Source organism: Saccostrea cucullata, unplaced genomic scaffold (genome assembly GCF_032062105.1).
Source record: "Saccostrea cucullata isolate Sc308-1 unplaced genomic scaffold, CSIRO_AGI_Scuc_v1 ctg4465, whole genome shotgun sequence".
NCBI classification, from domain to species: domain Eukaryota; kingdom Metazoa; phylum Mollusca; class Bivalvia; order Ostreida; family Ostreidae; genus Saccostrea; species Saccostrea cuccullata.
In genome coordinates, this window is record NW_026931024.1 from 15,035 (window position 1) to 42,919 (window position 27,885).

General features: G+C 33.0%; 1 protein-coding gene across 1 annotated transcript; it reads left to right on the forward strand.

Moving 5' to 3' along the window:
- The first annotated feature begins 4,326 nt into the window (after positions 1 to 4,326).
- On the forward strand, positions 4,327 to 27,885 carry LOC134231070 (uncharacterized). Its single transcript, XM_062712968.1, has 14 exons — positions 4,327 to 4,596; positions 5,885 to 6,552; positions 6,626 to 6,934; positions 7,561 to 7,833; positions 8,072 to 8,383; positions 9,137 to 9,421; positions 10,397 to 10,687; positions 13,101 to 13,142; positions 13,210 to 13,329; positions 21,167 to 21,207; positions 24,085 to 24,685; positions 25,135 to 25,437; positions 26,883 to 27,356; positions 27,458 to 27,885. The coding sequence occupies exons 2-13, from the start codon at positions 5,946 to 5,948 to the stop codon at positions 27,335 to 27,337; spliced, it is 3,639 nt and encodes a 1,212-aa protein (XP_062568952.1). The 5' UTR covers positions 4,327 to 4,596; positions 5,885 to 5,945; the 3' UTR covers positions 27,338 to 27,356; positions 27,458 to 27,885.

Sequence of the window (27,885 nt, forward strand, 5' to 3'; positions counted from 1 at the left end):
TAGTCAAATGCTGACTTACATTTTTCATACTAAACACACTAAATTGTCGACGGATTTTCTCGTTATTTCCCGGTCATAACAAGAAGCACATGGCATATATGACGATGGGCAGGGGATGCGCAGTCTTCTATTACATTTGATCCGGCCTCTGATGTTTTCAAGTCTGTTTGCTCTGCTCCTCATTTGTATTGTTTAATGGAATTATGAGCTTGAATACTATTTGTTACCTCCATATATTTCAATGTATATTTCTTTTTAAATTTGTGTTTTATACTATAATTTATTTTATGCGTTGGACGACTTTAAAGCTTGAATATTCGCAGGGGATTTAATTTCGTCATTTATAATTATCAACGAAGTTAAATCACACTCAATTTTTGTATATGACTAAATATTTAATAAAGGTACTTTCAAAACAACGAGATTAAATGCCCACGAACCTATTTCAGATGACGAATCAACGAAATTTGATCCGCACGAAAATATGTGTTTCTACAGTATTTCTTATTTGTATTGTAAAATACTTATTTGGGTGTCATATGTTTTTACTTTAATTGTATGCTAGGATTGTTTATTTTTCCGTTGCAATGTAATTTATGTCCGGTGTGACCGGTCGGTAGGATTACTCACTCCTCCATGGCACTTGATTCCATTTCTGTTTATTTGGACCCAAATGGTTGTCCCCTAACATGTACTCAAATAGGAGCCCAGTTTGCGTTGAATATCTCGCTCGTTTTGAATCATATACAGACTAAAACTTGACCAATGAAAATCATTTGTAACGAAACGAATTTAACAAACAACTTCACGGATACCATACAAATTAAAAATTAAACATACAAGTCAGAATTTTTATTATATAGCTAATAAATAATCTCTTATAAAATACTAACAAAACTCTAGAGAATTTTAGCGTTCAATATCTTGACGTTTTATTGAACGCTGAGTTTGTATTACCTATACGAGTATGCCCAAAACATTCCGAATACGAGCGTTCAATATCGAACGCCCCGTTGTAAACAAAAAAGTCGTCTGGTCAAATTCTCAGAGGTAAATTAACGAAATGAAGTGGCATCTAGGTAAGATGTGTTTATTTTTCACACAAAATGAAATTATTTATTAAAAATCTAGTACGTATTAGACCTACTAAAACCCAAATAAGCAAATCATATTGTTCGGTAAGGTCATCGGAATGATACGATATTGAACGCTTACAGAGGACGTTAATTTGAATACCGATACTAGAAAATCATTATTTCGACTTTTTTAAAATTGGAATAATTATTAAAAATTATATGGAAATGTTTAGCTATAGAATAATGGAATTACTGAACTTATATTGGTGAATATTGGCACTCGTTGGCTGTTCAAATGCACTCGCAATCTTGTGCATTTGATCAGCTCACTTGTGCCAATATTCACCAATATAAGTTCAATAACCCTATAATACAATATAAATACAAAATACAACGCAAATGGAAAATAAAGAAAACAAATAAAAAAAAATATACATGTACAATACAAATATAAAAAAAAAGAAATGAAAAAAAGAATACTTATTTAAAAAACATTTACAATACAACATGAAAATGATAGAATACAACCATAGGTTATGTAATACAAAATGAATTTTTACGATACAAAAAATCGAATATTGCATGACACCTGATCCCACCTCTGATGTTTTGGAGGTCCGTGTTTACTCTGCTCCTAATTTGTATTGTTTTATGGACTTTGATATTGAATATTGTTCATTATCTCCATATCCTTTATTGACATAAGATACTTGGGTTTGTCCTTCTTCAATATGTAGATACATCCTCTATTATATTTGTATCTATTTATTGGGAGTTAAATAAGTATTAAGCTTAGTTATGTTCATTAAACAGGACCCGTTAAAACCAATCAAGTTGAGAAAATAATCACATTTTAAAACATGTAAAATACTGTTCCTTATCTCCATATGTTTCATGTAATACATTATCTTTAATTCATTGATACCAGACTTTCAAAAAATGCGCATATCTTTTTATCATTTTGAATGTTTTAAACATAACTTTTTTTATTGTCTATGTTCTTTTAAGCAGGTTGTTTTTTCGGGCCACCTTCACTTTTTTAATAGTAAAATCTGCCAGAAACAAACGAATGAACTTCCTTTTATACCTGACTAACTCGGCTATCTTTTATTTCGATTTGATGTTTTACATTGACATATAATTATTTCTTTCCTGACTAAGTTATCCTGACTGTGTTAATTTTGAAATTTAAAACGTTTCTGCCGATCCAAGTTCTAAACTGCCTAACATGTATGTAAGCAATATACTTTCCTAAATTCAAATAATTGCCTTACTAAATGATAAAATACATAAGCTATTGGGCCATTCGATTTAATCGGGTTAGGCTTTCCATCTGCATAACATAAAATAGAGTTATAACATTATTTCAAATTGCCTGATTGGGTTGAGCAACAGATATGATGGAAGCACTCGGAGTTCTTCGGATGGCTAGTACCTTGCACATAACATATAACTTCGGACATCAAAGGGTTCATCTTGCTGATTTAGTTCTTTGATCTTATTTGAATTTCTTTCAAATGTTACTTCCCTTTTTTATGCAACCTTCATAAACTGCATACGGAGTTTATGTATCTCAGTTGATTCGATACGAAAGAGCATGTTCTACGTATGAACAATTTCTAAAACTAGGTTTATAATTGACAAACAAGTTAATGAAACAAGAATATCAGCAGACTCGTTTAAAGTCATTAGTCAGTAAGTTCTACGGTAGATATAATGACCTTGTCAGCAAATGCAATTTATCAATGCGTCAAATGCTGACTGACGTTTTTCATACTAATTGTTATAGTCCATTATTTATACACTGAATTGACGACGGATTCTTTCTTTCGCTATTTCCCGATCATGACAAGGAGCACATGGTTGTTGTGACCGGACTGCAGGGAGTACTCACCCCTAACAAAATATACTTTAGTAAACTATAGTTTACTTTAGTAAATCAAAGTCCAAAAGCTTTCACCATTGTAAATCAAAGTTCCAATTAAGTTTTCCATAGTAAATCAAAGTTCCAAAATTTATAACATAGTTATTCAAAGTTCCAAACTTTTTACTATAGTTAATCAAAGTTTTAAAGTTTTTGTAATTACTTTAACAACTTATATAGTTAAATTAAGTTATTATTATTATTATTTAACGTTTTAAGGAGATGATATTTGGTTTGTTGGGGCCAGGTTTTTGATGTTTATCTTAAATTTGCAAAGTAATTTATTTTAATGCAATATTTACATTTAACAGTAGAAAAATCGTGTTGACTCAACCTAATGAAGGAAATATCTTTATTCTAAATGACGCAAATTTTTATGTTATAGCATTTTTTTTCCATAAATAAGACTTAGGTTTTATCTGCAAATTAAAATTAAATGAATTTCAATAAATATTGCTTATTCATCGGTGCAATAAACAATTTTTACATTAGAATTCATTTGTTGTACATTATTCTTTTAGGGGACGGGTCGGCTTTTTTTTAAGCTTTAATGAATCTGAACCTTGCAATGTCATAAAATGAAAAGAATGGGAAGCATTTAAACATAATTCCTCGAGTTTTATAGTATTTAATGAAAGTTCCAAAGTTTTCGCCATAGTAAATCAAAGTTCCAAAGTTTTTACTATGGTAAATCAAAGTTCAAAAGTTTTCACCATAATATAGTAAATCAAAGTTCAAAAGTTTTAACTATGGTACTATAGTTAACTATTGTAAACTAAAGTTAACTATAGTTTACTGTAATATTTTTGGTTAGGAACTCCTCCATGGCACCTGATCCCACCTCTGATGTTTTTAGGTCCGTATTTGCTCTCCTTATATTTTGTATTGTTTTATGGACTTTTGATTTTGAATACTGTTCGTTGTCTCCATATGTTTCATTTGAGCTACTTTGTGACACTTCCAATATTTTGTCTGGCTTTCAAAGCCTACTAACACAAGGTTGTAATTAAAAACTTATTTGCCATGAAGAATAAGAAAAATTAAGAAGCCTTTTCGAATAATTTCGATCTGATATGTATTCCTCCACTAATCAAATCCGAGATTTGAATCTAGCGCAGCCTGGTTCCCGAGGCCTTCCGATTGTGCAAGCACTTCTTTGCTTGTACAATCGGAAGGCCTCGGGAAACAATCGGAAGGCCTCGGGAACCAGGCTAAATGGGGAGCGTAGCGGGGACAGCCGTTAATTGTCGATTGTGATGCAAGTGGATATTGCGCATGCGCAATAAAGACTTTTGGATAAATATTTCCAGCTTAAAATTATTTTTGGACTGACGAGACCAAATAAGGAGTTTGTTCTTACAAGGAACCGCCATTATGTCTCAAATAATTTATGGAAAACCTGATTAAAACGATGAAAAGACGACCAAGAACGGACAATCAGCATTTAGAAATGTTCGTAAAGTGCCACATTTCATGCAAACAGTAGTGATTTAAAACGTTGAAAAAAAAATACACAAACTTTTGAGAGGCAATTCAGAGCTATTGACATCGGCCCAATTTTTGGAAGTTTAAATTCAAGGCTGTTTGTAAAGTCAGGTAAATTTTATGCATAAAAACATGATAAATAGGGAAACTTTATTTAGAAACGGGATTTTCTATTTTCGATTTATTGCATGTCATTATTATACCACTCATTTGTAAAAATGGATATTCGATCTAGATTCTCATATGAAGAAGGAATATCAAAGTAGAATTACAATGCGTGTTCGTAGGCAGGTAAGAAAAGGACTATTTTGGTTTTTTTTTTAAATTACTATTCTATATTTTGTTAGGTTGCTCAATATACTGCATTTTTAGGTCCCCTGTATTACAAAATTGATGTCTTTTTATCTTTTCTACTAAATAAAACGTTTAAGTATTTTTCTACTGTTTTTTTCCCTGGATTTCTATAGAGTACTGTACCAGGCCATGCCCGCAACTCTATAGTCTATTTCAGATGAAAAATGAAGAGTTATGCACCTTGTAATAGAGGTTTATGAGAAATTTTGTATGGTATATATACCCGGCAAAACATCTGAGATTTACAAGTAGGAATTAAATTCACCAAAAAATACATTCTGTTTTGACGTAGCTCAGAAGATAATGTGCATCAACTTCTATAAAGAGAAATGGTCTTATAATCTGTCTAATACCTTTATCACATAGTATATTCGTCTTGTAGGAAGCCAGGAAATAGATTTGAATACATTTTACGTCTACGATTATCATTACTGAAAGACTGAAAGTATTAATTGCTTTAATTATTTGGAAGAAGAAATACAGTGTTGCAAGAAATGATTAAGATTTTCTTTTATCTCTTAAATATTTTTTTTAAAAATTTCAGCTGACCCCCCTTCTTCTGATGTTTTGGAGGTCCGTGTTTCCTCTAATCCTGATTTGTTTTGTTTTGTGGATTTTTGAGCTTAAATACTATTTGTTATTTCCATACCAAATGATTTAATATTACTATTTTACTTAATGGCCATACTCAGTACTTTCTAATGTTATCTCAAAATTCAAAATTTCTGCTTTCAAAAACAGAGAGCTTATGTAATCTATAGATTAGAGAGGGATTGTTTAATCTGTCAACATTTCTGAAACAGCGGTTATTTTTTCAGCAACTATATTCATTGTTTAGTGCAATATATTAAACAGAAAGAGAACTTTAGTTAAGGAAGTTTTGCAATTATTTCGACACAAAATGTTAAAATGTCAAGTAAAAAAATCCCGTTTCATTATATTTTGTGTTGCTATTACATTTCAAGTTGAAACAGAACTTACACAATATGTTTGTTTGATGCAAGATGATAATAATCTTTATTATAATATACATATCTTATTTAAGGCACAGTATTCTAGAGATGAAATAGAAGCAAGAACATCTCAAAAGTCGATAGAAGATAAATATGGAATCAACACTTTTGTCAAGATATCAACAGAATTTTACACGACTAGCAATAACCTGCGTGGACGATATAAAATTTGTGTTTAAAGATGTTTTTAAAAGCCAGATCAAGCCTGTAGACCTCGAAAATGCTATCAATTCATGTCCAACGCTAACAATGGGGAACCAGAAACTGAGAACAGATCAGCTAAAAATTTGTAGAGTCCCTGCTCCACAGGTTCCTGACTATGATATGTTTGATGTTTCGTTGCTCTATAAACTGATACGAAATCTGTGTCCAAATTTGAAACCAACAAAAGGATGGGGAAATACACCGGATACAAAAGAACTGCAGATTGGAGATGACATTGAGCGACTCAGACTGATCCGAAACGAAATGTTTGCCCATTTACACTCTTCAGAAATTCCCGATGCCACATTCTTATCATGCTGGAAAGAATTAAAAGAAGTCATTAAGAGAGTTCAGTTTTTCATGACGTCACTTGGATACAGTGTAAACTATGAGAAAAAACTCGCAATTACTGAAGTATCTGATTTTTGTCAAGAAGATATGAAAAAATACAAAATATTTCTCGAAGCAACATTGATTTTATGGAAGGAAAATAAAGGTTAGTAATATAGAATGAAACACGTTTTTGTCTTTATACATAAATATTGCTCATATTATATATTTTTATTTAGAGGTTCCAGTGATAAAAGTAAATGGAAAGAGCAAAATTGTTTATGGAGAAGATGCATATATTGAGGCTGAGACAGAAAGATGTCCGGACAATATGAACTGGCCGCTTACTTGGGAAAGAGTAAGAGGGGGTAAAACGGAAATCATTGACACTAGTACAGAAAAGTACAGGGGCAGTTCCATAAAACGGCTGGTCATAAAGAGAGTTGAAAAAGCAGATGAAGGAGAATATCGTGCCGTGATATCACGAGAGATGAATGGAAGTCATATTTATGTGCCAAGTAATATATTCTTTCTACATGCTTTAGGAGGTATGTGGCAGAATACATTATCACCTATTCACCACACAGAAAAATGACATTTTTACGAATAATTTGGTATATAAACAGGAAGGATAGAGGATAAGCATTCAATACCTCTGTTAATCTATCAGACATGAAAAAAATATTATCAATAAAGCATCGTATAATTTATTCATTAAAGGAAATCGGGCTGTGCCCATCCATTTTTGTTGAACATCTTATCAGTTTCAGATTATATATCTTACCTTACCAATTCAGAAGTTTCGATATTATATTCTACAACGCATGTTAAACACATGTGTCATCTTAAATCTGTTTTTATGGGCCTCTTGGGCGTTTTTTAAGACTCACGTGTTTAGCTAACTTGAAATGCTAAGTACTAAATACTATGTGATAAGCTTAATATTGAAATCAGCTTGATGCTTTCTTTTATTTCTGTGTTTCTGACGCCATGTAAAAGAAAATACATTACAAAGAGCTATATTTACAGAACCTCCAACTCTAGAACTTTTATTCAGTTTGTGAGTAAAAAGGCAGAGTTTACACATCGATAAATTCTGAAAAAAGAACGTTTAATCCTATAATACCTGTGTTCCTGACTGTATAACATTACAAAAGGCTTTTCTTTTTTACAGATCCTCCAAATCTAGAAATTACCCGGGCAACCTCAGGAATAGATAGTGTTACTATTCTGTATACCTGTTTTGTTGAAAAGACATCTCCTGTACTAGAGAAAATTGAGTGGACCAAAGATGGAGAACTATTGAGGATGGCTGCAAATAAGTATGAAGGTGGTGGAATCAAAGATAACTATCTGAAAATCCTTTCCTCATCGGAGAACGACAGCGGTGAATACACATGTAGAGTATTCAATGCTGTTGGATCAAGCGTGAAACGCATAGTTCTAGGTATTGTAAATATCACATTACTATTTGTACACACTCGTACAGGTATCTGTAAAATCTAATCTAAATCTTTAACTCAATCATATTATTTTCGGTTTACATGATGAAAATTATCTATCGATTGTTAGTTGTTTTGTATCTTCTTTCCATTTTTAATGTCACGAAGTTTTAATTTTAAGAGATGAAAATCAAAACAAGAACTTCCTTATATAAACTGCACTTTGCTACATTTTGTTTTTAGCTGCCCCATATGTAGATATTGGCAAAGAACTCACGTGTCCAATGGGTTGTGAATTCACTTTTAACCCCGTCATAAAGTCATGCCCTTCTGCGGAGAAAGCAATTTGGCAAAAAAGCAAAACTCAAGATTCTGATAATTTTAAGAACATAGACATCAATGATGCCCGGTATTTTGGAAGCAGTTTGGATCCAGAGAATCCTATCCTTCGAATATGGAAAACATCCCACGCTGACAATTCGTATTACAGACTAGAAGTCACAAATGGGATTGGTAAATCTACAAGCAATGCGGTTTTGTTGAAGTTAGTTGGTGGTAAGTACATGTAGAAAAATATACCCATACAGACATTAACACTCTAAACAGATGATCTTAAGGTATTCAATGTATAATGAAGGGGTTTTGAATGATTTTAAATAATTTTAAACTAGTTAAATACACATTGCTAGATAACAATAAAAGTGACATGAACCAAAATCATATGACTGATATCATGTAAGGAGACAGGTATTTTTCACATTAAAAGTTTTCGAAGAGTTATCTGCCCTTGATGAAAAGAAGAAAATCTTTGATTTCTGTGGTAAATAATTCATTTTATTTCATATTTTAATAAAGAGGGAGTTCATGCATATATTCACCAAGAGATTTGTTTGAAATTCAAATTACTTTTTACAATATCTTATAAAAGCATGCGCTGCCAAAAGACTTCAATGTAAAATTCAAGGTGTACAAAAAACTTTTGTTAATTCATTTGGTGGAGCATTTTTATTTGATAACATCTTCAAAATACTTACATGATTAAAAGTATTGGATCATTCATTTATTAGGTACAAAATATGGTCGTTATACATTGAGTACCTTAAGATAATTTTAAGGTCTATTTCCTGTGAGATTTATAAATATTTACAACCCTAGATTTACAAATTTCACTTTTATAAACTGTTTTATCTTTTTATACATTTTTAAGAATAATTTTTTGGGCAGGCTTTAAACGACAAAAATTGATTTAATGTTTAAAAAAAACAACGTAATTTTCAAAAAGATTCTTATTTTGATTTTCCTTGACAGATCCTCCTTCTGTGTTCACAAGCCTTGAAACTAATATTCTGAGTCAGGATGTTAAATTTTTATGCAAAGTCTACCTCACGGAAGGTTCTCCAGAGGTAACAAAGATTTTTTGGACAAAGGACAAACAGAACCTCGATATTTCAGGTAGTGGAGGAAAATATGCTGGAGGAAGTATTGCTGATCCTTCACTAGTCATCCATAACGTTAATGTTAACGACGCTGGGGAATATCAATGCTGTGTTTCAAATGCTGTAGGATCTATGTTAAGTTATCCGATTCATCTAGGTATGCAAGTTATGCAATTTCAATGTACAGCAGACGTACATGAACAATATTTTTGTTTCTTAAATTAAGATGTAAATATGAAAAATTTAAAAATAACTTAAAAGAAAAATCTATTTAGGCAGAATTAAAATTGGAAAGTTTATTTTAAAAAGTAATAAAACACCTCTTTTCATATGTTTGGGATAACTATACATCTAGAACACTCTGATGAAGGGTAGCCATATTTCCATTCTTTTGGAAGGTTCTTACAATTACAAAATAATTCTAAAAATATCTATAAAAACTCTACCCTGGTAAATTTTCTATGATATCTTTCAGTATAGGAGATGTATGTGAAATCTGAATGTTTCGATTTCCTGAGGTCATGGCTGGAATAAATCTAATATCTTGTTGCAACTGTGAAATTTTCTGTGAGATCTACATTCAGGATACACAGTGTCATAGGGTTTTTAGTGCTTCTTTAATTGTTGATTGATGGGTTGTGTGTTATTTCACGTCCATTCGAGAATATTAACTCATACAGAAACGTCATCACATACCGGTAAAAGGCTTCAAATTTTGACTTTTACACGGCATTCAGGGCTCTTTAGCAGGGAGGGATCTTTATCGTGACAGTGCCTGTCGTGACACGGGACCGTTTTTAAGGTCTGATCCAAAGGACCCGAAGCTTTCACTTCAAAGTGCCTAGCGCATGGCGTAGGAACAGTTGCTAAGCATTTTTTATCGACTTAGGTCAGTCGCAGCCGAGATTCGAACTTACGACATACCGATCAAATAGCGAGCGCTCTAGCGACTGAGCTACAGTGAACAGTGCTTCATGAAGTTAAAAACATTGCAAAGGTATTTTTGCTATTTCTCTTGTTCTTCTGATCCTCAAGGCCGGAAAGACATAGCATTATTATTATTATCATTATTATTATCATTATTATTATTATTATGAAATGAAGTCAATATTCAACATCTTTATTGTTAAAGACAAGCCTACGGTTCAGACCAAAAGTTTTGAGAGGGATGATGAGAGTGATAGAGTAATCTGTACGGTTGCAATAAAATCTATTCCTGAGGCTCTCAAAACTGAATGGAGGGTTAAAAAAAATCCTGACGATGATTTTCAACCAATAGATGTTTACGATTCCACATACGCAGGCTCAACTGTTTCCTTACCACATCCAGTTCTGATTGTTTATGGATATAGCAATAAACAGGGTCACGAATTTCAAATCAGTGTGTCCAATTTCATCGGAGAAACTAGAGAAATCATAAATGGTACATTGTTTACATAGCTTATATTTTGTGTATTTAATATAAATTTCTAACCTTAATTACTTTTATTCATATATATGTGCAAATTTAAACCATTTCTTGAGTGATGACTTTATTCCACTTCTTGTCTTACTTATGCAGCAATATACCTTCATCACATGCATATGGAGCATATGTATCTCAGTTGATTCGATACGCAAGAACATGCTCTACGTATGAACAATTTCTAAGAGGAGGTTAATTATTACCAAACAAGTTGATGGAACAAAAATATCAGCAGTCTCGTTTAAAGTCATTATTTCCTAAGTTCTATGGTCGATAAAATAACCACGTCAGCAAATACTATTTATCATTGAGTTAAACCGACTGACTTTTTTATACTAATTGTAAGTCTATTATTTATACACTGAATTGATGAAGGATTTTTCCGTTATATCCCGATCATGAAAAGGAGCACACGGTGGCTATGACCGGTCGGCAAGGGAAGCTCCCTCCTCCATGGCACCTGATCCTACCTGTGATGTTTTGAAGTCCGTGTTTCCTCTGTTCCTATTTTGTATTGCTTTATGGACTTTTAAACTTGAATACTGTTTCTTATTTCCATATGTTTCATTCAGACTTACTTTAACAGTTTCAATCAAATTTACTACAAATGTGTCAATGATAAAAGGAATTGTAAAATTATTCAATTGAATGTGCTCATTTGGAAATCGGAGGTAGTTAAGTAATATTAAATGTCTGTCAGTCGCTTGCTTCGTTTTAGAAATTGGCCGTGTGTAGAGCATGATCTTTCCTATCGAATCACCAGGGAGACAAATCCCCATATGCAGAAAACGTAATAATGGAAGTTATACCACTGGATATAATTTTGTACTTTCACAGATTGCTTATTATGCAATGCCATTGTGCACCTCCTGTTTACTTTTTGATTTGACATTTATTTTGGGTTTCCAAGAGCAAAACATGGACATTACCATTATAATCTTATGGGGAGGCGGGGGTATCATTTAATGAGCTCAGTGTTCACAGTACCTCTAATATTTATTTTAAGAAAAGAAGCATATGCAGTTGTCCTTGATTTTAAAAGGCCCTTAAAAGGCCCTTAAATCAAAGTTGAAATATTAAAACGCACAGAATAAGCATGATGCAAATTTATTTTCAAAATTATTTGAATATTACAGAATAACACTATCATATATCGAAGTTTAACTTTATTAATAATTTTATATTTAAAAAATTGAGTGCAAATGAAACAAAGCAAATTACTACATCAGTACATTCAACGAAGTTTTATTTGTGATATAATAACATATAATAATAACAATATCATAACGTTGCTCATTATCAATATGAAAATTGATGGTAAATGATATGGCTAACTAAATTTAAAACATTTTTGTGACGTCATTCTTTTGTTTCTACAGTCTGATATTTCAAAGAGAGTACTAGCTAAAGTCCAATATTATTGTCAGGAGTACAATATTATATCTAATATTGTACTCCAAGATAATACTGGACTGTGTGAAACAAAGGATGTCGTCACCTAGATTTTGCACTGCGAATGAATTAGGCAGAAAATAAACAAACATTATGTTGTTTTTTTTTTATTATAGAAATCAACATCTAGTAAACCAATTCAAGCTTTATAGAATCCAATTTATGCAACACAACTACGAAGTAGGAGTATCTCAGAAATCCCTTAGAATTTACACTCCGTCCAGACAGCCGACAAACGGCCGATATTGAAGCACTTGTTTTAAATTTGTGAATATTCCGAAAACACATCTGAATAAATCCACGTGAAGTGGTCTATTGTAGAACGTTAGCATTCACTGGAAGAAAAAGCGAAATGCAGACACGTTTACACTCGATCTGTTAATATATCTCATACAACTCGATTTTTTTCCCGAAAAATTTTATTTCAAAATATATTTCCAAATTAATTTACGTAAAGATGTGGTCCGGTGCTTTCGATATCCAAGGGACAAAAACGGTGCTTTCCTGGAATATATTTGCCTTCTGGTCACTTACTATCTCCATACGTTAAAAAAAGGATCCTTTACAATACTCTCATGAAGCTGCTCAGCTCTTCTAAATGCGTCCGTAGAGTGTCACAACGATAAATAATATATGATTGGGGTTCTGTAAAGGTTTTTAATTCAAAAACTATTCATCCCTTTGAAAGAAATATCTTAAACCCATAAGCGCCCTATCCATCTGGTTTGGTCACCGTCACAAGTATCATATTATGACAATAGCTAATACAAAAGTGCATTGAAAAAATGTTTTAAGTAAGATACAAAACTCAGATGGTCTATTATGTCAGGGACTGAGACTCGGTGCTTTGCACCTCGTCCCTGTCCCATATCTGATATATTAGACCATCTTCGTCTTGTATCCATTGCATATATTACAGAAAAGAAAATCAGAAATGAGGATTGTTATCAAAAGGCACATAGTAAGTAATAGAAAATAACAGATAGAAGAAACAAATGTGACGTTTTACAACTTGTAATTTTTTTTAGATAAACAAAAGGATATTTATCGGAAAAGAGGTCTAAAAATACCGTTTGCCAATCTAAGAGACGATCTTGAAAGCTCTTTTTCACAGAGTGAGGTGAAAAGGTTCAAACATTTACTGATTGGTAAGATTTTTTTACTTTTATTGCTATAACAAAATGTTGATTTCGTATTATGACACATTAAATTCTTTTTTTGATATTTTTTTAATAATTTAATTAGTTTACCCTTAATAATAATATTCAACCAAATGTTGATTTGTTTTCCTGTTTGTTTTTGTTTTGTTTTGTTTTTTTTTTGTCTGAAGAGTAAAACCAACTAACAATTTCAATGCTTTCTAGAAAACAGGAAAAAGTTAAAATGGCGACATATTGAATACAAAATTTATGTATATAGGGATATTTTTCTCTATAATTTTTTTTTAAAAATTCTAATCATTGGACTCGAGATTGGATAATCATATCTAAACTAATTCCAACAGCTCATAAAATTCCTTACTAACAATGATAAAATTCGTGATCCTGTAAAAAAAAATGTTCAACAAAGTACCTATCTGGACTTCTGACCAAAATATTAACTGCTATGAAAAACAAACTTAAGACGTATATTGTGCGAAGTTACATATTGTATGATTAGCTAATAATTATCGATGTAAAAAAAACAGTTCAAATCTGTAAGCAGACCATAAGACAAGGATCCCCGTAGGTGGCATTAGGTGTCTAAAGGAAATAAGTGCATCCTCATACTCCTAGATGAAATTTCCGTCCTCGAATTTAGTATAAAAACAAAAATCTACAATAATTTATTATGAACCCACCCCCATGTTTTGCTAATAATAAAATCTTTTGCCTTTAAGTACAATTTTAAATTAAATTTTTCATTTCCTTCTGTTTGCATATCAATGTGTAAAGAAATTTAAACGTATTCTGAAAAGAAAATTTAAGATTCGAATTTAACCCATGTTCACCGCTTCCAGAATAAGAGCAAGCAAGTGAAAAATGAAATATATATGGAAATAATGAACAGAATTTAAGCTCAAAAGTCTACCTAACAATACAAATAAGGAGCAGAGCAAACACAGACATTAAAAAGATCAGAGGAGGGATCAGGTGTCATAAAGTAGTGAGCATCCCCTGCCGACCGGTCACACCCGCCTTGTGCTTCTCGTCATGATCATAAAATAAAGGAGAAGTCCGTCAACAATTCAATGTGTAAATAATCGTCTAATTCATTCAAATATCATAATATATAGTATAATCATTGCTCATTGACAGTACGTCATCGAAATATTTATATGTTGAGTGGAAGGCCACAGTAAATCACGAACACATAATTGTTCATATCCTAGTCTCTCGGATGCTGAATTTTGTAAGGGTATAACCCCTTTTCTATGACATTCAGTTTATTTTTGTTACTTAGAACCATTTTACATATACTATCTGCTGTGCTGCACAATCTGACAGTTTATTAGTATGTTGAATCTATTCAATTTCATCCTTTATATATGTTGCTTGGTTTAAATATACATATACTTCTGCCTTGACCTTTGGAGAGAAAGATCATAGGTATTTATGCCCGCTGTTCAATCCCCTTGATTATTTTGAATAAATATATCTTAAATCAATGTCACAGCAAGTCTTTTCTTCTTTTCACGCATATTTTGAACAAACGGAAATATGTCTGCGAATAACGGGGTGCAATTGCACCCATCGGAATCCCAATAGATTGTTGAAAGACCTTATCTCCAAAAACTACATAGATATTGTCAAACAGTTACTTAATCATTTTTTAAATTTCAACTTCAGTACTTTTTCCGCATGGTATTAATTTACGCTATGAACGCGGTCACAATTTTTCCGCTGAAATCTGTCCAAGTTTACTTAATATAAATGTAAGGCATATAAACAGACAGTCTAAAAAATCCGCGTAATATTCTACCCGCGGATTAAACAGATATTGAGATTCCGCAGAATTTTGACCCCTTGGAAAAAAGTACGTCTACAGTATTAGATTTCGAAACTTCATCAAAATCCTTACAAGCAAAAATACATTGCGGGTTTCGGTAAATGTTCAACCAAGCCACTTTCGTAGCTCCTCACTAATATATTGAGAGTAGTGAAGAAAAAAATTTCAAGAGTTCTTTGCAACAATATATTCAAGAAGTGGTGTGAATCAGTTTGGATATTCAAACATTCCAAACAACGTTTGGATATTTCAAAATCAACAGCTTAAAAAATTACGACTTTTCAATGTCATACACAACCATTCTCCACGATGAATTAAAGTCCAGGCTTTTTGATATCATTGATAGCTGCTTCTTCAATAAAAATGGAACTCGTAAATTTACTTATCTGGACATTGGTTATTTGCAAAATTATTTTTTCAAAACACAATCTGAATGCACACATTAGTACTCTGAAGTTGACATCAAAGAGATGCTTGAGTTTCTGATTGCCAATATCTATGAGGTTTTTGGAGACCAGGTATTCCAACAATTTATTGGAAATCCCATGGGTACCAATTGGGCTCCGTTTTTAGCGGACCTATTTTTATATTCATATGAAGCAGAATTTGTAAAAAAAAATCTTATGCGTGAAAAGAAGAAAACACTTGCTGTGGCCTTCAACTCGACATTTAGATATTTCGACGACGTATTCTCAATTAACAATAGTAATTTCCATTCCTACGTCGATACAATATATCCTGGTTAGCTTGAGATAAAAGTTACCACAGAGTCTGAAACATCTGTTTCATATTTGGATATTTTACTTGAAAAAGACGTTAATGAAAAACTAACAACCAATCTATATGATAAACGTGATGACTTTACCTTTTCTATCGTCAACTTCCCTTACTTATGCAGCGATATACCTTCATCACCTGCATACGGAGTGTATATATCTCAGTTGATTTGATACGCAAGAGCATGCTGTACGTATGAACAATTTCTAAGACGAGGTCAATAATCGACAAGCAAGTTGATGAAACAAGAATATCAGCCTGCTCGTTTAAATTCATCACTTCGTAAGTTCGATACAATGAACTTGTCAGCAAATACAATTTATCATCGAGTCAAATGCTGACTGATGTTTTTCATACTAATTGTTAGTCCATTACTTATACACTGAATTGATGACGGTTTTTCCGTTATTTCCTGATAATGACAAGAAGCACACGGCAAATGTGACCGGTCAGCAGGGGCTCCTCATTCCTCCATGGTACTTGATCCCATCTTTGATGTTTCGGAGGTCAGCGTTTGCTTTTCTCCTATTTTGTATTGTTTTATGGACATGGAGACATTGCATACTGTTGGTTATCTCCATATCCTTCTCTCAGGTATAGAAAAAAATGTCTTCTGCAAAATCAAGGTAGCTAGGCCAAGAATATAATTATTGATACTTAATTTGACATATTCTCAACAAATATTGAAAGAAATTTAAAGAATTTCAATTTAATTTTTCCCTCTAAACCCGTGGATTATTGATTATGTTTGTTTTTCTGTAATGGAGCCCAAAAAACAAAGGTACATGCAGACATTAAACATAAGGAAATGAACTGTACCTTCAGCATCTGCGTAATTTTTTGTGGTTATACTTCAGATCTGTATTTTTCATTGTATTCAAAATTTATCATTCACTAGATTGTCTGTATGATAAATCGTTGCACCGCTTTAATCTCCGTGTATGTTTTAAGGAAGAAAATCTTTGTCCCCACTCTCCCTATCAAATTAATTCAAATGCCTTCTACAGTGTTGTGGATTCCCTAAATACTGAGTACTTTTCATTTAAGCCTACATTCTTGAAAGACTTGCTTCAGTGGTCATTAACTCCTTTGTCTTTAGTTCTAATATCAGACTGTCTTAGGTAAATCAAAAGCATTGTTTTAAGTGCGACATATGCCTTCTATTATCTGTATTAATCAATATCAGTTTTCGGCCCTAACAGGCCTCAAGCTGTCTGATATATTTTAATACAGAACTGTATTCGGCATATATCCAATATATTAATGTGTCAAATAAGTTGATAAGTTAAAATCGTCCCTAAAAGGCCTCGAACTGTCTATACAGAACTGTATTCGGCATATATCCTATACATAAATGTGTCAAATAAGTTGATAAGTTGAAATCGACCCTAAAACAACAATTCCAATGAGGGATATCGAGATAAAGAACAGGAATTCAACATCAAAGTCCATAAAACAAAACAACTTCTAACACATGAGAGGTGGGATCAGGTGCCATTGAGGAGTGAGCACCCCCTGCCGACCGGTCACACTCGCCGCGTGCTCCTTCCCATGATCAGGAAATAACGTGAAAATCTTCGTCAATGCGCTGTACACTGTATAAATAATGGACTAAGTAATAAAAAGTATGACAAACGTCAGTAAACATTTGACTCAATGATTAATTGTGTTTGCTGACGAGGTCATTATGATGACTTACAAAATGATGACTTTAAACGAGGCTGCTGGTATTCGTGTTTCATCAACTTGATAATCAATATTTAGCTCCTTTTAGAAATTGACCATACGTAGAGCAATGTATAACAACATATGAATACATATATACAACAAATAGACAAGCACATTCAATTCATGACACAAAAAGATCACAATTTTAAATACATAAAACATTCATGAAGGCCATAAATTTATATTCTCATGATCTGGATGACAGGTTATAACATGATGTTGGCTAATGAATTAATAAATCATAACAATTCAAAGCCAATTCCTAATTCCAAAGACCTACATGAATAAGATCAAAACATAAATTATCCATATTACACCATATCAGTCTTTACTCTGATAACTTCAAAACTTTCACTGTAGCACATTCGTACTCGCATAGCAAGTTTAAATATTTTTTAAAAATTATTTCATCAATTATCATTTTTATCGTTCATTTAGTTTAAGAACGGGTTTATTTAAAGATTTTAGGTGTTCAATTTGCTCAAAACTAGAGGTACTGTGAGCAATGAACTCACTAAATGATACCCCCTGCCTACCATATGAATAAAATTGCAGTTTTAATGTTTTTGCTATGGATAACCCAAAATATGTGTCGGATCGAAAAGTAAAAAAGGAGGTGCACAATGACAATAAGTAATAAAGATTCTTTGAAAGTCTCATCAAATTTCATTCAGTGGTTTGAGAGAAGTTGCGGATGAGAGATGCGGGTACCGCAATGAGTAAGAAATGGACGGACGTACCGATTACTATAGACACTCTCGCTTTTCAAGCAGGGGTATAATAAATAACAGATTTTATATAGACAAAAATAGGGTCTCTGGCAACACCCTTCTAAGACAGTAGCTATGAATAGAATAGTGAAACAAAGCTTTCCCGCCTAAATGGACAAACTGTATACCCATACAGTGCCAACTGACCAATAAAATGGATGAAAATAGACTACACCTTTATTCATAAATAGAATAATCCATAAACCTATAGTCTTTGAGTCAAACCATTATAGAAATAGGGATGTTTATGATTTTAAACTTGTAAATAAAAACAATATAGTAATATACTGCGCTTGTGTAAATGTATGTATGAATGAATGAATAAAATTCCTGAAATAAAATACATAGCAGTATCTAAAATAAAGAAAACTACAAATACTTTACTATGTATCTTTGTTTGTGAGGATTTTTTATGAAGTTTCGGAATCCTATAGGAAATGAAAATTCAGGTTCAGACAGGTCGCTTGCGTGGCGCAGTGGTTAAATCGTATGCTCTAGATCTCAAAGTAAAGAGTTGCACTTCACGTCGCGGGATCGATTCCACTGTGGAATGTGAGACAGGTCCTTCGGATGAGACCACATAAACCGATGTCCCGTAAGTGCTGGCATGAAAAAATACCCTCATTACTGAATGGCCCTTAGTGCCAAGTATAGGTCAAAAATTCTCCCCACCGGCAAGTGGTGGTATCTCTATATGAGTAAAAACGTTGCTTGAGAGGTGCATTAATCAACAAACAATTAGATCGAATTAAATTCAGTTTGGGTTTGGGGGATATTCAAACATTCAAAACCGACATGATTTTTAAGAATATCCTCCTTAGAAGGAAAGTTGGATTAACCTCTTAAATCCAAATGATAGAACTATTTCTTAGGACCATAAAACATGTCGTATCCTTTTGATAAATGACAAGGAGTAGATGACGGGTGTGACCGGTCGGCAAAGGATATTCATTCCTCTATGGCACCTGATCCCACCTGTGATGTTTTAGGGGTCGTTTTTGCTCTCCTTCTATTTTATATTGTTTTTTGGACTTTTGATCTTGAACACTGTTCGTTATCTCAATGTGTTTCTTACTACAATTAAATAAAATTATCTATCTCAAACCTGTATACAGACGGTAAAATCAAATTAAAATTTACTTAACATTCTTTAATTAAACGTTATCCTAATCTCAAACATCGTTTTAATGACGCCGAAGTACCAGTTTATGTTGTAACGTTGCAATTTTGTTCTAAAAGAATTTCTTTAATAGCCTTGTTCATGATTCATGTATCAGTCTTTTCGAAATACATAATATTCGTTTATTTCTTGTTTCAAATGAAATGTATGAACACAACGTCTATACACTTAGAATTTCAAAAATAATACTTTGACGGTGTTTGTGGTGTAACGCGCTCAACTGACGTTCTCTTGTTTCTGAGTTCAACCCCCATCACTTTCTTCAGCTGTGCACTTCTTCGGCATCATATGATCGAACCTTATACGATAATGACTGAGTAATGACAATATATAGAGAGACTTCACTGATTAAATTAACTTTACCACTAGCATTCCAACCAAAGAACAATAAAGGATATTCATGGGAGCCGAATGGGGTTTAATTGTGTGAAAACTACATTAGAAGTGTTTTAACCATATATAACTTACATTATCTGCAGTGTACATGCCATGTTTGGGGAAATTCTACCGTCCAGGTATTTTTTTTTAAATTACCGCCTAAAAATCTAGGTACATTTACTATGAGATTGCCACTTTTCCTAAGTATTAAGATTAAAGTTAAAATTTGTGAAAGTGCAAGGATGTGTCAATCAAACCCGCCTAAGAATTTCAAGTTTTGATAACTTTAAAATGAAATAAGGTTTTTAAGGGTTTTTTTTGTGAAATGCTATTAAAATACATAAATCGTAATATTATATAGAAAATATTAACTTCAAATCTGTGTCCATGCACCTTTAACGGATAAAAAAGCCCTAGAAAAACACAAGGGAAATATAAATTAGCATTAAAAGATACAATCAATTCAACTACTTGCATTCATCTTTAAAAAGGTTCGTGGGTAAAGTAATTCTAAGTATATAAACAAATCAGAGATTGGAAACATGATATTTGATTTCATTTAAAAAAAATATAGAGATAACGAACAGTATTCAATATCAAGGTCCCTAAAACAATACAAAATAGAAGAAGAACAAACACGGACCTCCAAAACATAGATGTTGGATAAGGTGCCATTGACAATGAACATCCCCTGCCGACCGGTCATATCTTTGTCATAATCGGTATATAACGGAAAAATCCATTGTCAATTCAGTGTATTTATAATGGACCAACGAGGATGAAAAAAAAAACTTCCGTCAGCATTTGACTCAATGAAAAATTGTTTATGTTGATACCTTCCTTAATAATTAACTCTTTAAGCTCACCTGAGTCGAAGGCTCAAGTGACCTTTTCTGATCAAAATTTGTCCATCGTCTGTCGTCGTCGTTGTTGTACACATACAGAATTATTTTGTACATTAACATTGCAAGTATTCTATTTTTGTTTTCAAAACAAGTTAATTAATTTCAATTCTCCGAAACAATTTCAGATTATTATTACATGTATCTGTATTCTTAAAATATTTCAAAAATGTATTACTGGATCAATCATTTTACACCAAAAATAGTCCAAGATCAGAATTGTATCGGCCAATTTTTAATAATTCCTTTATTGAATGCTTAGATGCAGAAGGGCAAGGAATCCCGGATCAAGAATCACAAAAGGTAAGCAATACTGATATTATCAATCAGAAACTCAAGAAACTTTTTATGTCAACTTAAGACTACTTGTGTGTACAATCAGAATATAAAATTACATCATACGAATTATGTACCTTTATAATTCAATCTAGCATGTTTTGATCAGTATGAAGGCCATCTTTTGCAATTACAAATGATTTTATTGTACCTGTACTTACACCCCTATGGTAGGCGCAAAACCGCTATATTTATGCCAAAAAGGTCACTCCGAAGTCCAATGGCTTGTTTCCTTTGAGACGCGTTGCGCTAAAGTGCGATGGCCTGATACGCCAAATCCCGATGGTGTAGAGGAACAACCAACGTTTATGACGTCACAATAGTCCGACTCATGACATTGTGACATTGTCCTGCATTCAAAATCCAATTATTCAGTATTCAACTCGCATACAATTTTACTGATTTTGCTTGTTTTTTTCACCCATCAGATGTATTAGATTAGCATTTGTCCTCGTACACCATTCGACTGATAAGGAGTTAGTCTTTGAACAGTAATGCGCTTCTTCGAGCCCACCCAAGAGATGGATATGGAGATAACGAACAGTATTCAATATCAAAGTCCATAAAACAATACAAAATAGGAGCAGAGCAAACACGGACCTCCGAAACATTAGAGGTGGAATCAGGTGCCATGGAGAAGTGAGCATCTCCTGTTGACTGGTCATACCCGCCGTGTGCTCATTGTCAAGATCGGGAAATAATGGAAAAAATCCGTCGTCAATTAAGTGTATAAAAATGGACTAACTATAAGTTTGAAAAACGTCAGTCAGCATTTGCCTCAATGATAAATTGTATTTGCTGACAAGGTCATTGTAGCGACCATAAAATTTCCGAAATGATGACTTTAAACAAGACTATTGATATTCTTGTTTCATCAACATGCTTGTTAATAATTTACTTCGTTTTTGAAATTTGTTCATTCGTAGATCATGTTCTTGCGTATCAAATCAACTGAGATATCACTGGATGTGACCGGTCGGCAAGGGATGCTCACTCCTCCATGGCACCTGATCCCACCTATGATTTTTCGGGGGTCCGTGTTTGCTCTGCTCTTATTTTGTATTGTTTTATGGACTTTGATCTTAAATACTGTGCGTTATCTCCATATCCTCCATATATAGAAGGGAAGATGACGATAGTAAAGTTAAAGTCATCACGTTTATCATATAGCTTGGTTGTTAGATAACCATTAACGCCTTTTTCTAGTAAAATATCCAAGTATGAAACAGATGTCAGACTCTGTGGTATCTTTTATCTCCAGCTCATCAGGATATATCGTATCGATGTAGGAATGGAATTGGCCATTAATTTTAGGATAAGGTTTTGCACACTATTGGACTGATTTGGCTTATTCCTGCACAAACCCAAGATATTTAGGTTACAATTGTTATACATTTTTCGACTGTTAAGTATTGAAAGCCATAAGGGTCCCCAAGGGTCAGGCTTCAAACATAGATAGGCCAAGGTAGAAATCATGGGTGGCCAGGGAAAACTATAGATTATGTAGACCCGGACCCTGGAATTCCCCTAATGGCTTTCTATAGATAAGCGTTAGTCTCGCTCGCATATCCAAAAGATGAGGGTGAGTCTTTGTATTTATGATATTTTGTATCTATTGAAAACAATTGGACCTTGACATGGAACATCGCATCATCGCAGTTTCGCACAGCAGTACTATGAAGTGATGATTTAATAAACGTTAATTGTTTTCTGTACCATCGGACTTTGGCGTGTCAAAATATTGGCGCAGACCATCGGACTTTGGTGTGACAATCAGACGTTGGAGTCCCGTCGCACTTTGGAGTCCTACATATATAGCAGAAAACCGGTTAAACAAAAGGGTTCAAATTCACTGGCCAATGAATCTTTTTGAGTAGAATTACTACCAAATGTGGCATAAAAAATTATAGCTGAGTAAGTTATTCAGAAAAGATAAACAAAATTATTTGTAACATTTATTTGCATTCTATTATTTCACAGGTCAACTTTTTGTCTCAGCGAGTGAGATGTTTCAGGTGTCAAGCACTTAGTCTGGTACCTCTCCCATAATTCCTATCTCATACCGCTATTTTAGGGTAAATTTTCTAACCACTGCGTCATGCGGGCAGTGAGACTTTTTGCTTACTCAATATTAATTTTAGAACAACATTTATAACGCAAAACTGTAAGGAATTTATTTTTAAGTCTTATCATTGAAACAAGTTGAAACCAGTTTTAATCTTGTTAAGGTCTTGCATATAACTTATTGAGGGATTTTTGCAAATTTTTATATACTAATACTAGAAGACCTCTTAATTTGTGTTCTTAGATTTTGTCACGTATAGATTTGTAACACATTCTTCATCCATATGTGGATATAAATATAGAATTTTCCAAGGATGTTGTTGGACGTGATTTCATTTATCCAATGAGCTGTGTGTTTTTATCTAAGGGATGAAAAGCACACAAAGATACGGATAAAATTTGACATTTCACCACAATTTATGGTCGTCTCTATCTATAACAAGTTTGACAAATAGCTATTTCACGTAAATCTACAGCTTTTGTCCTCATGAAATTTAAGTCGGAACCGTGGATATGAAAAACGATGTCATTTCATCTGTATAGAGGAGTAAACATGTAATACATAATAAATACTAATACTTATTCCAATAACTTACCGGTATTATTGTAGAACAGTTAATTTTACTGTACAGAAGTTTTGCTATATTAAGTTTATGTCTTAGGTGATTAGAAAACATAAGTGGAACAATTTATATCATCCAATATACAGTACATGATTTCAATTTAAAATATATATATATATTGAAAATTAAGCTGACAAGAAGACCTTCCTTTTACTAGAAAATCCGTCAAGGAGATGAGACAGGGCCTGGACAAATTCTCAAGCGTTATGCTGAAAAGCATCATTCTGGTAAGACAAAAAGACTTTACCTTGGCAAAACAGCAGCCAGTAAGCAGGTTATTGTTGCAGTAATTGATAGTTATGAGAACAATGAGGATACCTTCGAAGAGCTGCCTGTTCTTTACAGGAACTGGAGAGAAAGTTTCACTGAAAGTAAACAGGCTATTCATTGTAAAGAGGCTATGGCAAATCCAATGAATCACGAAGAAATCTCACAGATTGAGACAATCATCTCGGGCAATGCCGAAAAATTAATGAGCTATCATTCAAACCTAGAAATGATAAGTGCCTCTCCTGTGAAATCCATGAAGCAAGGTAAAGAGATAAAGGTTGAAAGATGCTTAGTACTTTACTGCACCTATAAAGGAATCATACCAAATGGTGAAGAGGAGTTTCCACATCAAATAGAAGGAATTAAGACTGATGTTAGAGAAGGTTTCTTTTATTTTTGTCCAAGACAGGGTAGTCAAAGTCATGTGTTCAAATCCTCCATGGACTATCATCATCAACTTCGAATGGGTTGTAACATCGGAAAGGAAGGTATAGTTAGTAATCTTTCTAAGCATAGATGTATTTCTGTGTTTCTTACATAACCGATATTTTCACATTGTAAGGTTTGAGAAAAACCTTGATTAATTATTCAACAATATGTATTTAAGCTATTTTATTATTTTAACAAAATAAAGAGAACTGCAAAGTAAACTTTGATGATGCATTATAAAGCCAATCTCGTAAAATATCAATGCACCAAAAAATTCTGAAGATACGATGTACTCTTGACTTAGATAAAGGACAACAACACAAATGATATTAAACCTTTTCATAATTTGTGTCTTGATATGATTTCAAGAATGTCAACAAGCGGTTTATAAAAATGATTTTTTTTTTGTCTGTTTGTGTTGTAGGTCGTGCACCTCGTCTTAATCTAAAGAATAAAAACAATTAATGAAATATTTTTGTAAAATTTTCTAACATGATTATCTTTTTAGATTTAATGAAAACGGGGACATTAGGGGGATTTGTTAAGCTAAATAACAATGAGATCGGGTTTATCACCTGTGCACACGTTTTGCATCCTAACCTGCCTCTGCAAGATGGCGATAAAACAGCAACGTTTAACGTAGTACAACCTGGATATGGTATTATGAAAAGAAATGAAATCTGCGGTGTCCATCTAAAATCGCTTTGTCCATACACATCAACGGTTGACGCTGCTTTAGTGAAAATTACCAACAGAATGCCAGATCGAGGATTATTCGCTGGGATATCTTTTGAAGATTTAGAAAACAGAGGTACGGAAAAGAAAGAAATTGTAAAAGTTTGAATGAATGTTCCTTTTGTTTTAGGTGCCTTATAAATTTTTTCCACTCATGTGAGACACCATCAAATACATGTGAAGAGCTTCAAATTAAGAAATTTACTTGGCTCATACGGCCAATGAATAGTGCGTCTTTTATCATGACCACGAAGCGTGTGCTACAAATAGAGCACTGCGATCTGTTAATTTACATTAAAAAGTTAATTGTAAGTAATAATTGACAGGGGTTGAATGAAAACACTCTTTCCTATTGCATATCTGAATTCTTTCACAGCTTATTTTATTTCTTATGGGATTCTCGCCAAAATATTATTGATTATGTTTCCTGTTATCACAGTAATTCTACAATAAAAACAAACATCCACAAGGGCAACAAAGTCAAATAATTGTTTATTAAAATAATCTTCTGATTTGAAAACAAATATCGTATTTCAAAAATTGCTACAATGACTTTACGTTGTAGTTCATTTTATTTACTGAATGTCTTGCTTTGATCGTCTATCCAGCGCTGTGCCTCATTCATAACGTCAGTTATTATTTTTTTCATTTTATTCTTTCTTAAACTGTTGAACTTGATTTATCAAGAAACAATTTTTAAGGTTGAAGAAAATGAAATAATCATTTTCAATGGTCTTAGCACTTTGAATACAATAGAGCTTAGGCATCTAGCTGACAAGTGTTGGTTTGTATTCAATGAAAAAAATAAAGTAAACAGTGATATTTTTCAACCAATTGGGAAAGGGTCCGGTACCGGTTCAATTGGGAAAAATAACATCGAAGAAAAACAAAGGAGAATTTTCTCTCATGTATGCAAATGCAACGTATTTTGCATTTATCCCAACTTAATTACCTATTACTCCTTGTTTTAAAGAATAAGAAACAAGGACTAATTGATTTTTATATCAACGTCCCATGTTTTCACATTTTCATGCTTTCAATTTGTCAAAATGTATGACACTACGCTGTCTAAACCACAGGTTCCGCCACCAATTACGACTTTCTCTACTTTTGATGTAAGCGGAAGTGAAACAATTAGTCATCTTGTACAATGTTTCATTTAACAAGAAATACGATTTCGTCGTAGTATGTTGCTTCACAGTTGAATTGGAATTTTTAGTCCCAGAATTGGGAAAAATTGACGTTTTTTGGCATTGGGAACGGTGCCCTTTATCGGTACCAGTTATATAAGGAAAAAAAAACGCTGGTAAATTTTACAAAATTTGAAATCTTTGTTTCCAGGGCCATCAGAGTGCTAGGTTTTGTGAAGGATTTCACATATCAGAGAGAAAAAAGTTAAAATTCATCATTTCCAAAACATTAAAAATATATCCTGATTAAAAAAAAAAAATCATCGAGCATTTACGCATATGATGAATGCTAACATGTAAAATAATCTACCTTTTGTTTTTGTTTACCTAGGGTTTGACACCGATTTCCCCCCAGAATTTCAGACAGGGGAAATAAGGGACCTGCGTGGAACTATTTCAAGAGAACATAGGTTTACACTATGTGTTAAGGTTGGTTCTTCATCTCGGTTAACCAGAGGAATTATCAACGTAAAGAATGCAAGCGTTAAACTTGATTCGTATACTCTTACTGAGCAATCACAGAATATCGTTATGCACAACTTAATAGAGATAAATCCAGAAGCTGGACATGCGTTTGCCACTGCTGGGGACTCGGGGGCATTGGTTTTCCAATTTGAAACTGCATCAAGACCAGAAAATGATAAGCTGGTGTGCATAGGAATGCTTGTAGGGGTGCATATGTCTGGTGCAGCTCTTGTCATGCCAATTAAAAAGGTTCTTGAAGAACTAGCGTTACCTGATACAACAAGATTGTTCACATTTCAACATGAGACGATGGAACAGTAGACGACATGACGCCAAGTAGGTATGTCCAATCAGGTTTATTTTTTTCTACGGAAAATTTGTACACTTGATTATTTGATCTACTGATTTTCTTTCAGTACCATGACTGCTTTGCAATTATAGATATAGTATGGTGTTAAAATAAAGACTAACACAGGAAGACATAGCAAAGCTGAAGTTTAAAAGGACAACCTTGGATTGAAAAGTATATCGAAGGTAAAAAAGGTATGGTTACAAAACTGAAGAAAAGACATGGAGCAAATTTGATATTAGAGATAAGTCAGTGAAAAAACATCTTGTTTTTGTGTTTTTAACAATTCAGATTGAAGACAGGACAAATGATTATTTTATGCTTTTCGTGTAATATAAATTACAAAAAAAAATGAAAAGAAAGATTTGTTTCAAATTGAATTTAATTGAAAAAAATGTTTTGCCTTCAAGTATATTCATCCATCTTATCTCTGTTCCCATTTGTAAAATGGCCAAATATTTGTGTGACAATTTTTCCTTTTAATTAACAGACTTTTTAAATCAGCATATTTGCAAAATTA